At 32.8% G+C, this 13,432-nt stretch overlaps 2 protein-coding genes across 3 annotated transcripts in view; both read right to left on the reverse strand.

Annotated features, from left to right (window-relative positions):
- The window catches only part of LOC145324970 (nuclear pore membrane glycoprotein 210-like), a 56,116-nt gene extending 55,837 nt beyond the window's left edge, over window positions 1–279 (reverse strand). For both annotated transcript variants that reach the window (XM_080167744.1, XM_080167743.1), the window contains exon 1: window positions 153–279. In XM_080167744.1, the coding sequence (XP_080023870.1) occupies window positions 153–219 (67 nt within the window). In that variant the 5' untranslated portion in view covers window positions 220–279. The remainder of the gene's footprint in view (window positions 1–152) is intronic.
- A 1,134-nt stretch (window positions 280–1,413) lies between these two features.
- LOC145324971 (uncharacterized) lies at window positions 1,414–12,921 on the reverse strand. Its single transcript, XM_080167745.1, has 9 exons — window positions 12,702–12,921; window positions 9,171–9,258; window positions 7,738–7,780; window positions 5,911–5,980; window positions 5,008–5,033; window positions 4,262–4,361; window positions 2,642–2,723; window positions 2,087–2,159; window positions 1,414–1,476 (listed from the first exon to the last, which is right to left on the reverse strand). Exons 1-8 carry the CDS (start codon window positions 12,721–12,723, stop codon window positions 2,099–2,101), a joined length of 492 nt encoding a protein of 163 aa, XP_080023871.1. The 5' UTR covers window positions 12,724–12,921; the 3' UTR covers window positions 1,414–1,476; window positions 2,087–2,098.
- Window positions 12,922–13,432: the final 511 nt, after the last annotated feature.

Below are 13,432 nucleotides of genomic sequence, written 5' to 3' on the forward strand. Positions count from 1 at the left end.
CGTTATAAATTCAAATACTATTAAATTATTACCCCATGCTGAGCTAGAAAAAACGTTGCAATTATTTCTTAACCATTTTTTTTACATAAAAACTAAAAAATCAAAATGACAACTTTCGAGTAATATTTGCTTAATATTAATAATTGCATTACCTGCTAAACCGTTAAGAACGGCGAGAAATAACGGGCCAAATCGCCGAATAACCGGCGAACGCGCCATATTTCACAATAATAATAATATTGAAAATGACGTCACATTTAGACTCAATGATATCATAATAACATAATAATACGCGGCAAGTGCGCACACAAACATAGACAAAGTATTTTTCATATTATATGAACATAGACAAATCATAATTAATAAGATTTTTTTTGTTTAAATAGAAAACGAACCACTTAACCAATATAATTTTGAATTTTTTGGAAGCTAAATATTGGTCCTGGAAATATTTAAGCCTATTAATTTGTAAGTTTAGATCTTTGGATTTTAATATTTAAGTTTTTAGCAGACAGCTCCGTTTAAATAAAATTTCCGTAATTGGACGTAATTTTACTTTTTTAGTAGTGAAGATCCTCTGTAATTTACTTTTTATGTTCGTCCGTCAGTTTGTAACGCTATTAAAAAAGGTAATTTTCTATAGCTCACTTAGGCCGTTTTTGATGTTTTTTGTGAACGTTAAGTTGAAAGTTGTATAAGTTAAGTACAATGAAATACACATTAATGAGAAAAATATATTATTTATTATCATTTATTAGTCATATACTATAACGCATAATACATATACTGATTAAAATTATTGCTTCAAATATCATAACAGGATTAGGATTAGCATACCATTCTACAAGATTGGACTTTATCTCCTCCCCCCCCCCCCCTCCGTAGATTTTTTAATTTGACGATTTTTTTGTTCTATTGAGACTTTTAATTTTTATATGAAATAAAAGCAAATAAGGAAAAATAGCTATCACCCATTTGCAGCCATTTATTCATTTAAGTCATCTATTTCGGATACATTTATAATTGAGCAATAGCATGCTATTCTTAAACTGATCCAAACAATTTCTTAAACAGTTACAATAGTGTTAAGTAGTAGCGAAACAAAAGCATATTTTAGATATGCTTAAATTACATGAAACAAAAAAAAGGTATATAATTGAATGCCATTTTTAGCCTGTTTTTTCATTCAAAATGAAATGACAAATCCAGCCTTTATCTACACAATTTTCAAATTTTTCCTCGCCAATAAAGACCAACAAATATGACTTGAATATAAAGGTACAAAAGTGCATATACAATACATTCATAAGCTTAAAAAATGACATAAAAATACACCCACAGATAAACAGAATAATTAAAAATTATTGATTTTTTTCTAGAATTTTCTTCTTTTTTTTCTAAATTTTTTCTTGGATTTTTTTTTTCATTTTTGAGCATTTAATGTTGATTTTATTGCATCTCTAATTTTCCCTGCACCTAAATAAAAATATAAGTAATAACATCACTGAAGAATATGTCTATCTGTCTGTGCTAAAAGATCTCTGTAACCTCTAAAAATCTGTAAAGGAAAGCTTTACATTGGCCATTATCATTCTATCTTTTATTTAATGAATTACAATAGAATATGTATATGGTAGAGTGAAGATAACCCAAATCTACCCTTGAGGATACCTTATAGGCAAGGCTGTTGTCCATGACACTCCAATGTCAGGTCCAACAACCAAAGGTAACTAGGGGAGCCAAATATCTCCTTTTCTGTCCAAACATCCCGGGTATTCAACAAGTAACACCCAACATATTTTTTGATTTCACGACCTTTGTCTGTAAGTCCCAACTGTGCATAGTAATGAGTTGCGCCTGTATTGGGCCAAGGCATTTCCCCTACTCTAACTATCAATGTCGCGCATCTGACATAGCAGCAGTAGGAACCATTTTTAACTTCTTTAGTTATGACTCAGTGTCGAGCCGAGACTCGAATACATCACTCCACAACGACGAGCTTAAGCGCTACGTGTTAATAGTTGAAATTATGTAAGTGATTCTCTGTCCATTAGGAGTTCAAAAAGTGTAATGGATTAAGCCGTACCTTTCATTCATTTTACAGGAATTTGTTGACTTTGTTGAACCAATATAGACCAAGGCAGGTACAGGAGGCAAGTCTAGAATTAATGTAGCTGTTAATATGGTTTCAAGATCATTATCAATTTTTGTTCTGTTTATGATAAACTATTCTTTTTGGATAAAACTTAAAATTGCCACTAAAATATCTTATCATAATTTGAAAAGAATTGCAACTCTATAATTATTTATACCAGAAATTCTAAAAATTCAGAAAGTTCAATTTTAACATTATGGTCATTTGCTTTTCTAAAAATAAATTATTTTTAAAAAATCCATTTCTTTCGTTTTTGGGAATGTGGATTGCAAGGATATTTAGTCACCTCTTAAGCATCTATATTAATGCCCATTCAAGTTATTTTTGTTCACATTTATACTAAATCTTTGTTTAGACTTACAAATAATTTTGAATATCAAATTTGTTAGTTATTCTACATTTGTTGATGTTTGCTTGAACTGAACGTCTGATTTGACAAGCTTCGCTTTTATGGATGTTGTCATCCTAATTTTACTAATGACATACCCAAAGACAATTCTGCCAGAATGAAGATTTTTCCAATTGTTAACCTGGGTCTTGATATACTCATCTCCTTTCTTCCTGGCACCTGTAATAACAAACAAGGATCATCTTGTACAATATGAGTATACCCATACAATAGATATATTACTCTAGATGGACAATCAGTCACCTCAATCTGCCATTGGAATTTCTAGTAGGTACAAAATTTAATTTTAAGTTATTTACTAATGTGAGTTTGTCAGAGAATTGCAGAGAATTTATGTCGTAAAGTATAATTGCTATTTAGATAAATTCATGAAGGATAAAATATTCTAAATTAAAAGTAATAAAAATCCATATCCATAAAAAACTAATATTTTTAACAAGGATGAAAACATCCAAAAGTATCAAAGCATAGATTTATATAAACAAATTTTATCAATATACCAAGAACAGTTAATCAAACGAACATTCGAATAAAACAATTATTGTTCATTTTTTTATTGGTAATGGAAATCTTTAAAAGGAATTTCTAAGGCTAAGACTTTCTATTACATTTAACAGCCGAGTAAAATATAGTATTTTCATCTCTTTTGTAGGTAAATTACTAAATTACCATGCAATGGCAGACCAGTATACATTTTAATTGACCAATGGTAGGCCAGAATAATTTTAATTGACCAATGGTAGGACAGTATGACGTCATTGTTATTAGCATTATAAAAAGCTTCAGCGTAAAGACATGCCAGATATTAAGAATTATAGAGTAGCTTTCCTTATCTTAGAATTGATTTATTAAAATCTTTTTTATGTAAAATGGTTCGGTTAAATTTAGATTTCTTATATAAATGCATAAATGTACATTTAAGATCAGCTCATTTAGAGAAAGTGAACATTTTTGTTTTAATATTTAAAATTTTTATTTTAGCAAGAACGATTTTGTACAAAAAAAAAGGTTTTTTAAGTGTCCCTCTCAATTTATAAATTTTATCCCTAGGAGAGCGTTTGAATCCAATATACAATCAAGTATGACAACATTAAAAAATGTTGCACCCCCAAAATTTTGGATTTTCAATTTTACCCCCCCCCCCCCAAATAAAAAAGCTTGGACGCCCCTGGGTCGGAAATAAAAAACGCCTATCTACAATACCAGCCGTGTATTTAAATTTTTTCTTACATAAATGACCACCTGAATATTACCGACAAACTGGTAGACCACCATCTAAACTTACTAGATGTCCATTTTAATAGGGCATCTTCCCCCAAAAGAATAAAACTGCCTATTATAAATAGCAGCCAAAAAATCACATTTGCCGCTAACGTAACTTACGGACATTTGGCATTAGTGTATCTTAGTCTAAAAAATCTATAAGAATTGCAATGCATACAAACGTACAAGGCAACGGAACAAAATAGTAGTTAACTGTTCCTTAAATTTACTTGGATATTGCACCAGATTTCCATGAATTCTAAAAAAGTGATACTCACAGCTAGCAAAAATTACGATACCCATCATCATAACCTCTACCCTCTCCCCTCCTACTGGATGAACAAACTTCCCAATAAATAACGATATTAACATATATATTACCGACCAACTTTCCCATGTTAATATATCCATGAATACTATATCTATTAACTTACCATCAACATCCAGAAGATTATTGTTGGTTGGCATGATGAAAATCAAAGTAAAGGGCATGATAGCAATTTGAAACAAAGAACCAGCTAGAAGCAGCCATCTCTAAAACAGAATTGTGGTGTAGGTATTTAAGTAAAAGAAGAGAGGGAACGAGTTATATGTAACTCTACCCACGGGGGTGAGGTCCCTGTGCCGACTTTGAAAAAATAGCCAATAGCGTCGGAAATATAAACGCAGCCGAGCCGCTACATTAGAACAGACAGCAATTTGCTGACAGACGAAAACGTTCCTCACCATCATATTTTCATATTTGCTGCTATACTATTTCAGGTGAATTTAAGTAATGATGAGAAAGATGGGGAATGTCTTAACCACTAAAACGGCCTACAGTTGGAAATTAAAAGGTGAAGCAGAGGGTAACTTAGGTTGAAGAAAATTATCAAATATTTATTGAATTGCAAACTATTGATTTTACAATTTTTATTATCTTGTTAAATTGCTGCACTATAGTTTTAAACATAATTGTTTTATGCAGGGCTCGGCAGCGGCTGTAAGCCTCAGGTAAATCAACCTTTTACAATTTTAAAAATTATCTGGAAGTCTAAACCTGATTATAATATGGCAATACCTCTTTTCAAGAAGATTTTCATAGCAATCAAACAGGTTTAAATTCAAGGATTCGTGGGGGCTGACGCGCGGCTGACGAGCCCTGTTTTTTGTTTTAACAATGAATGAAACAAAACTATACCTGAGGGTCTGTATCTGTATACCAACCTAAAATTAACAATTTTATCATTTAAAATTAAGAAAAAAAAGCTTTTTAAGATCTTAAAATTTATCATATAGGAAATAGGTATGATTTATACAAAGTAATTTGTTTTGCCTCAAAAAGTAAAAATACATAAAATCTATGAAGTCACAACTGCCAATTTTCCAACACAATATGGTTACTTTCACAATTTAAGCTCAATTATGAACATAGTTTTGAGAACAACATGCTTAACAAATATTGAAATTTCAAGTTATTTACTAATAAGCTTATTGCAAATATTTTCTGAAAAATTATTTGAAGAGGTATTGGTGTAGGTGGTTGATTACTTTCAAAATTTTCCTTCTCTTATTAAAGAGGGAGGATACATTGATATTTTTATTACATTAATCCACAAAATTTTTAAAATAACGCTTTCTTATTCGTTGACTCACCAATTTTGGGACTTTTACTAAATTTTGATTGGTTTGTTCCTTCAGTTGAGTTTCTAAACGTTTAAACCAATTGTAATATACAGAAGAGGATATTTTGTGTATCTTTATTGGGGATGTACATTAATTTATCGGCCATTGTCATATCCCATAGACAAAATGCTTATGTAAATGTAAAAGGGTTTCTGACTGCCTGTCCATTATAGTTTAAGATCTTACTAACCTCTGGATTAATATGTTTTTCTTTTACAGTGAAGCTTTTTATAGGTCCAGGAAAGGTTTACAACTATTTTAGAGTTGGGTAACCCACCTCGAACTATTTCTCTTTGCTTTTTCTTTTTAAAGCTAAAATTGAAAGTCGACAGTCGACTCAATAAAATACCCTTTAATTTTTTTCCAAAACTAGGGGAGATGGCATTTTATGGAAAATCACCCAAAATAATTGACTTACCGAACATTCCAGCGGCACAAGTGATCAAGGAAAATCTACTCATGTAATAAGCAGCTCCACTGAAAGTTTCCTAAACACGTCAATTCGTCTATTTTTAAAATCTTATTTTATAATTGAAAGTTAATTGATTAATGAATAAGTGTGAAGGGGTGTGCAATCTTAAATTTTACTTTAAAAAAATACTTTTCTCTTATATTTAAATATTTGATATACAGCCAACGATTCTATGGTAGCTGCTTAATTTTGATTTTATGTAAACGGTTTTAGGCTCCTGGAAAATTATGCTATTGGCAAACCACTTATTATTTGTAGGAATTTTAGGCAGCAATACTTAATCTTGACATTTTGACGGCTGATTTTCCAGTTAGCTGGCAGTTGCTGGCCGCAGCCATTTAGCCCTAGTTTTAACAAAGAATCAAGCTGCAAATTAATCAACGAATGTAATTCCATTCCCCCTGAAAGCCTTGGTAATTAACTGAATTCAATATTTTGTTTGGTTTCTCTAAAAAAAAAATATTCAATTTTCTCATTATCTACATCTATTTATTCAAACTGTATAAGATATTGATTATTAAAGAGGAAAGATTAACCTTTTTGAATATTATAAACATGTTTTTTCATGTGATCAAAATTTTGCTGAAAATCATTATATCTAATGATAAGATGATTTTTATTTGCAATAACTTTTATTTAATAGATTCTTCCAATTTTTAACATTTACAAAACAGCCTGCTTTATTGCTTCAAGATCCATGTCAGATCTATATAGGAAATAAATGTCTATAAATGAGCTCAAGTTTTCCAAGGAATTAATGTTGAAAACTCATACTGCTTCAATAATCCATAATAAACTCTCATTGGCCAGAACGATGAGATCAATTATTTTACTTTATTAAAAATAAATTCATTTTTTTCATTTCATGTTGCAATTATATTGAATTTGAATTTAATTTCTAATCATAAAAAAAGAAAATTTAAATTCTTAATATAGTAAATTGAAGAAAACTCTGCTTTAAAAGAATTCGATTGTGGCGACACTTCCTTTTGTGTGTTCAAATATTAAAACTAAAATTTTAATCATATTAACCCTTTGGTGATGGTAATGTGAAAAAAAAGTATAATTGAAAAAATCTTTTTAAAATCATTTAAATTATCAAATATTTACTTCTTTCTTTTAGATAGTAATGGCGGGGGAGGAAAATTGATTTATTGAGAAATAGATATGTATTCATAGAAAACTAACAAATAGTGAGATAGTTATATCAAGCCAACTCTAGTATAATTAATATGTTAATCCATTGGAGGTTTGTCCATAAGTAGCGCTACAATAAGTTAACAACACTTTTCATTGGAATTGTAATCCGCAAGAATATATCAAAGGCCTAAATGTCAATCAATCACTCTTAAGCGTAGTTTCAAGCAAACCTATTCTATAATTCACGTTCTCTGCCCATCTGTCAGTTCGTAACACTGTAGGGCAAGCCAGATTTCTGCTGATTTGTTTTGTGAGGATTCCCTATACCAATGAGCATCCATTATATTATTTTCTTGTCCGTCGGTCTTTCAGTCATGCTACAAAAAATGAATATTAAAACATATAAAAACACATTTGAAAGTTTTCTGGATTTTTTGCAAAAAATTTATTTTTATTTTCTACTAATAAACTTCTGTTACATGATTTTTTGTACTTAGCTACTTATGGATGTTGATATTCTATCTCAATTGTGAAATACTTTTTACAGACAGGTAATGACGTAATAGACATACGGACGGACACACTCTAATAGTAGATAAGCTGCGCTGCTAAGAGGCGGAAAATCTGTATAACCTGCCAATTATCCAGCATTTGTCCAGGGGTGGCCATGGCTGCTCTGAAAAGTAATAATTATGATTTCTAGTTTGGCTTTGAAACTGCTTAATATCAGCAGGATTAAATTCCTTTGCTAAGCCACACTGAAAATTTATATATCATATAGAATTATAGACAATTTTCAACGAATAATAAAATAAAATGAGATAAATGACTGTTCCAATATGGCACAAAATAATATCCGCTTGAACTAGTTCGTATATTCAAATTTATACAGTTGAATTTTCTAATTCACGTATTGTAATATGAATTCTTTTTGAACCTCAATTTAAAACAAGTACGATTATATCAATAGTAGCAAAGCTTAACCTAAGGATACAGGAAGAAGTAAAGACAGAGAAAGAGAGACAGAGAGAGACAGAGATAGAGACAGAGAGACAGAGAGAGACAGAGAGAGAGAGAGAGAGAGAGAGACAGAGAGACAGAGATAGAGAGAAGAGAGAGAGAGAGAGAGAGAGAGAGAGAGAGAGAGAAAGACAGACAGAGACAGACAGAGACAGAGATAAACAGAGAGAGAGAGAGACAGAGAGAGACAGATATAAACAGATAGAGAGAGAGACAGAGAGACAGAGAGACAGAGAGAGAGAGAGAGAGAGAGAGAGAGAGAGAGAGAGAGAGAGAGAGAGAGAGAGAGAGAGAGAGAGAGAGAGAGAGATAGATAGAGAGAGAGATAAACAGAGAGACAGAGAGAGAGAGACAGAGAGAGAGACAGAGAGAGCGAGAGAGTGACAGAGAGGAAATAACGTCTCTTTAAAAAAAGAATTATGTTTAATTAAAAGGTACTAAAAGGGAAGAAAAACTGGTCACCCTAAGGAAAGATAGAAGGACAGACCCACAGACATACACAAACAGAGAAGCTTCGATTTAAAAAAAAAATTAATTTAAAGTGTCTTATTGGTAGTTGTTACAAATTTTTAGGTTTTTACATCATATTACTTTAAATTCAACATAATAATTTTAATTAGTCTACAAAAACGTATTTGATAGTTTTAAATTTCAAATATAAAACTTTAAAGTTTAATAAGCAGAGAAACATAAAATACATTAATCTTTGATTGCATGGCTTTTGTCTTGTTGAGCCATTACCTTTACTCCTAATCCCATCATGATAAAACATAGCAGAAGTAGGAACCATTTATTTTTAACATCTTTGGTTATGATGCAACTAGTACTCGAACCCATATGTCTGTTAATATGTCTGTCTGCCCGGCCGCGTCAATGAACAAAAGTGAGGATTAGTGATCTTTAGGGATAAGACAATGAACCATAATTTTAAATACATCATCAATACTGGCTACTCTGCCAACAAATAAAATAACATGGTTAGACAACTTTAGGTAACAGTGTTGTTTACAATCCAATGTCCCGTCCCTCCCAGGTTAGGACTGTACCTTGCGGGACACTCTACCAAGGTGATGTAGGCTGCGCCACCTGTCCAAGCTCCAGCAAATCCATACTGTAGCACCCGTGCCGCCAATCCTAAAAGAGTTTAAGGAAATTTAGTAGGGGCTATCACACAAAGTACCTTGTTAAGCATGGATTACTACCAACCCTTTTGAAAGTAAATAGTTTTTAAAAGCAAAGCTTTTCTATAATTAGGGTCGGTCTTTCTGTACGCCCGTATGTCCGATCGTCCGTACGTAATTTAGGCATGTTATAATTGTCCTATCGATTTTTAAACTTTGCATGATGATTCCTGTATGAGTTAGGTACGAGTTAGAAAGCGAAGCAACTCTATAATCGTTACCTGAAAGTCCATACTTCCATTTTAAACATGTTGCTTTTTAACTTTTTTAACAACAAATCTTTATGCGATAAAATTATCCGATTAGTCTAATTTTGGAATACTGATTCCTAGGATAATGAAGTACATTGCTATAAGCAAATCATATCTCTATAATAAAGTCCTAAAAATGTAAGAATGCCCTTAAACAATATCCTGCATTGAAGCAGTTTTTCATCAGATTTACTTACAATTTTGTTTCGATCGACTTTTATACATTTATATTCAGTTCTGACACTATACAAGCGATAATGTCCGTTTGTCCTAACGTTTCAGAGCTTCGCTTTTATGGATGTTGTCATCCTTGTTATTTAAAAATTGGGGAGGGGCGGTTAGTTTTTATTATTTTAGTTTACGTTGGGTACTGGTAACCCTGCTGGGCTTGGACCCAGGGGCGTCCAAGCTTTTTTTTTGGGGGGGGGTAAAAAATTTGAGGGGGGGGGGGTAATTCGTGTTTGGGGGGGGGTCAAATGGCGAAATTTTTTTTTACCCCCCCCCCAAAATTTTTACCCCGGGGGTAAAATTTGATTGGGGGGGGTAATTACCCCCCCTAAAGTCTGTTGGGGGGGGGTAAATACTCCCCCCAAATCTGTTGGGGGGGGGGGTATTTACCCCCCCCAAACTAATTTGGGGGGAGTATTTACCCCCCCCCTAAAGTCTGTTGGGGGGGGGGTAAATACTCCCCCCAAATCTGTTGGGGGGGGGGGGGTAATTACCCCCCCCAAACTAATTTACCCCGGGGGTAAAATTTTTGGGGGGGGTAATTTAATTATGTAAAAAAAGCACCTACCTAATCTATTAAGTTAATAAGTACTATCCTTTAACATAAAGTAGTAAGTAAGGTTTATTTGACTATAGCTTCAGATTTCATTACTTTTAATACTGAGTTCTCCTTTTTAGGAAAGCTTCACATAGATCCCATGATGGTTCCACAATATTATAGGTCAATCCTTTGAGTGGTTTTAGGCTATTTTTCTCCTCCCTTTTTACCCTTTAGAAAACACGAGTTCTTAGATGCTAAGGGCGCCACTACTATTCAAATATATAGTAGTATCTCATTCTTTAGAACATAAAAATACAATAATTAACTCACTAACCATTGAACCAATATGATTATACTTTTAAGTGAAGCGTCTTATAGGTCCTGGTAAGTTTTATAACTAGTTTTGAGACACCCTGACATCCTCCCAAAAGAAATCGCCTATAGAAATTCTTTTTCATTATTTAATGAAATATCAATTTAGTTAGGTATCTATTTTATGGAATCTTCAGTGCTTTACAATTACATCATAGATCCCCGGGATGGTTTTAGCCCTTATAAAGGCCCAAGCAAATAAAACATGATCAAACTATTAAATTTTTTGTTATCATGGTTAAGAACTGTTTTAACTGGTTGGACTATATTGGGGTTGTCACACTATGACTTTTTTTAGGGGGGGGGGCGGGTATTACTCCCTCCCCCCCCAAAAAAAAATTTTCAGTAAATTTTTTTTTTAAGAACATTCAATTTGGGGGGGGGGTAAATACCCTTCACAAAAAATTTTTTATAAAGAACATTTATTTTTTTTGGGGGGGGGGGGTAATTACCCCCCCCAAAATCTAGGGGTAATTTTTTTTTTTGGGGGGGGGGGTATTGTTCACAAAAATCGTTTGGGGGTGCCAAATGGCCCATTACCCCCCCCCCCCCTTGGACGCCTATGCTTGGACCCTCCGGAGCGTTTAGGCAAAAGTAAGAAAAACTTCCCCCCTTATTTCAAGTAAAATTTTTATTTTGATATCGCTAGACGACATTAGTGAAGCTTTACATAAATTACCCCCATCATCTGTAGATTAGGATTACCAATTGAAAAAGTTTGAATTCAAATGCCCAAAATGGCACGATTATAAAACTAGTAAGATTTACAACAAAACCCTTCCCTCCTTGTAATATAGTTAGCGTTGCAACGCTGTGGTTGGTCAATGGTAATAGTTATTTCTCGCATCGTATTATAAACAGCTTTCCGCGGATAAAGAATGTACAAAGGCACGGGCTAAAAAAACTGGTTTTAATCTTATGATTGTACATTTTTATATTTGTAGAAAACTGGTTATAATACGATCCTAGACATATAGTGTTTTCGTATGGGTGAGAACCGGTTCCTATCCACCGGATTCGAATGAATACGAAAAAACCATTAATCTTGTTTTGTATTTTTGAACCCTTTTTACAACGCAATTATTTAACTGTTGCTAAGGCAGAACATCTTCTTTTGGTTTCGAAGCTAGATAATTATACATTTTTAAAAGCGAAGCTTTTCTATAATTAGGGTTGGTCCGTCCGTACGTTCGTCCGTCCGTAACGGATAGCTTTTTTCGTTAATTTAGGCATGTTAGAATTGTCCTATCGATTTCAAACTTTGCATGGTGATTCCTGTAGAAGTTAGGTACGAGGTATAAAGCGTAGCAACTCTATAATCATTACCAGAATGTCCGTACGTCCATTTTAAACATGTTGATTTTTTTTACATTTTAAACAACAAATTTGTATGTGACCTATTTATTCGATTGGTCTGATTTTTGGTATACTGATTCCTGGGACAACAAAGTACAATATTATAAGCAAAGCAACTATATAATCAAGTCCTAAAAATGTTAGTATGTCTATAAACAGTATCCTGTATCAAGCAGTTTTTCAACAAATTTACTTACAATTTTGCTTTGACTCTTATACATTTACTTTCTGATTATTCAGTTCTGACATTTTACAAGTGTTAATGTCCATTTGTCCTACCGTTTCAGAGCTTCGCTTTTATGGATGTTGTCATTCTTGTTTTTTAATGGCCACTAAATATAAGCTCCATAACTCAGTATGTCATAATTCTATGGATATTGTCATTCTTGTCTAAATCCATCTTGAGATATTTACAAAGCTTCCATGAAAAGCTAAAATAAAATCTATATTTACATTTTACTTTTATAAAATTGCCACATGACAAATACAAAGCTTTTCTAAAAATTTCAAAACTATCAGCCCAGAGCCCTATCTTTCTAAATTTGTTTATCAATCCTAATTGTGAATAAAACAATAATTTTTCATTTTAATATATGCAGAAAGCTGCCTATTGTATGATGCGATAAATAACTATTTAAAATTTCTTACCTAGATTTTCCATTGTAGCCATATTTAAACACACTTTAGTAACTGAAAAATATTAACTGAAGCACAAATGAAGCGCAACTAACGACAAGATAAGACTGAATGTAAGCTAATATCCCCCTTGAGGCGTATTTTCACCCAACATTAATATTTACCTCTTTCTTTTTAGAAATAGACGCATTAGTTAAAATAAATCTCGCCATATTTATTTGATTTTCATGAGACCAATGTTTACAAAATGTTCTTAAATGCAGGGGAATATTAATTATATAATAAAGATCTAAACTAATGTTTAATAATGGTAAAGTGCAAGTTTTAGGCTATTTGAGGATTGGGGGGTGGGGGGGGGGGGTAAGGCAATATCCTTCAATATAATAGCCAATAAAAAATTAATAAATAGCTACCCCCCCCCCCCAAAAAAAAATATAAAAATGGGGTTTGGTTGCATAGACGTCCAAGGGGGGGGGGGGTAATGGGGTGATTACCCGCCCAAACGAATTTGGGGTGGTATTTACCCCCCCCCAAAAAAATAAAAAATCTCTAACAAAAAAAATTTTTGCGCGCTTTGCGCGCATTTTTAATAATAGATATTTAATAAAATTTTAATTACCCCCCCCAAAGTCAATTTTACCCCCGGGGTAAAAATGTTGGGGGGGGGGGGGGTAAAAATAAATTTGCCCCCCACAAAAACGAATTATTCCCCCCTTAAAAATGTTTTACCCCCCCCCCCCAAA

The sequence above is a fragment of the Acartia tonsa genome, chromosome 7 (genome assembly GCF_053477335.1).
Source record: "Acartia tonsa isolate MP-2025a chromosome 7, ASM5347733v1, whole genome shotgun sequence".
Classification (NCBI taxonomy): Eukaryota; Metazoa; Arthropoda; class Copepoda; order Calanoida; family Acartiidae; genus Acartia; species Acartia tonsa.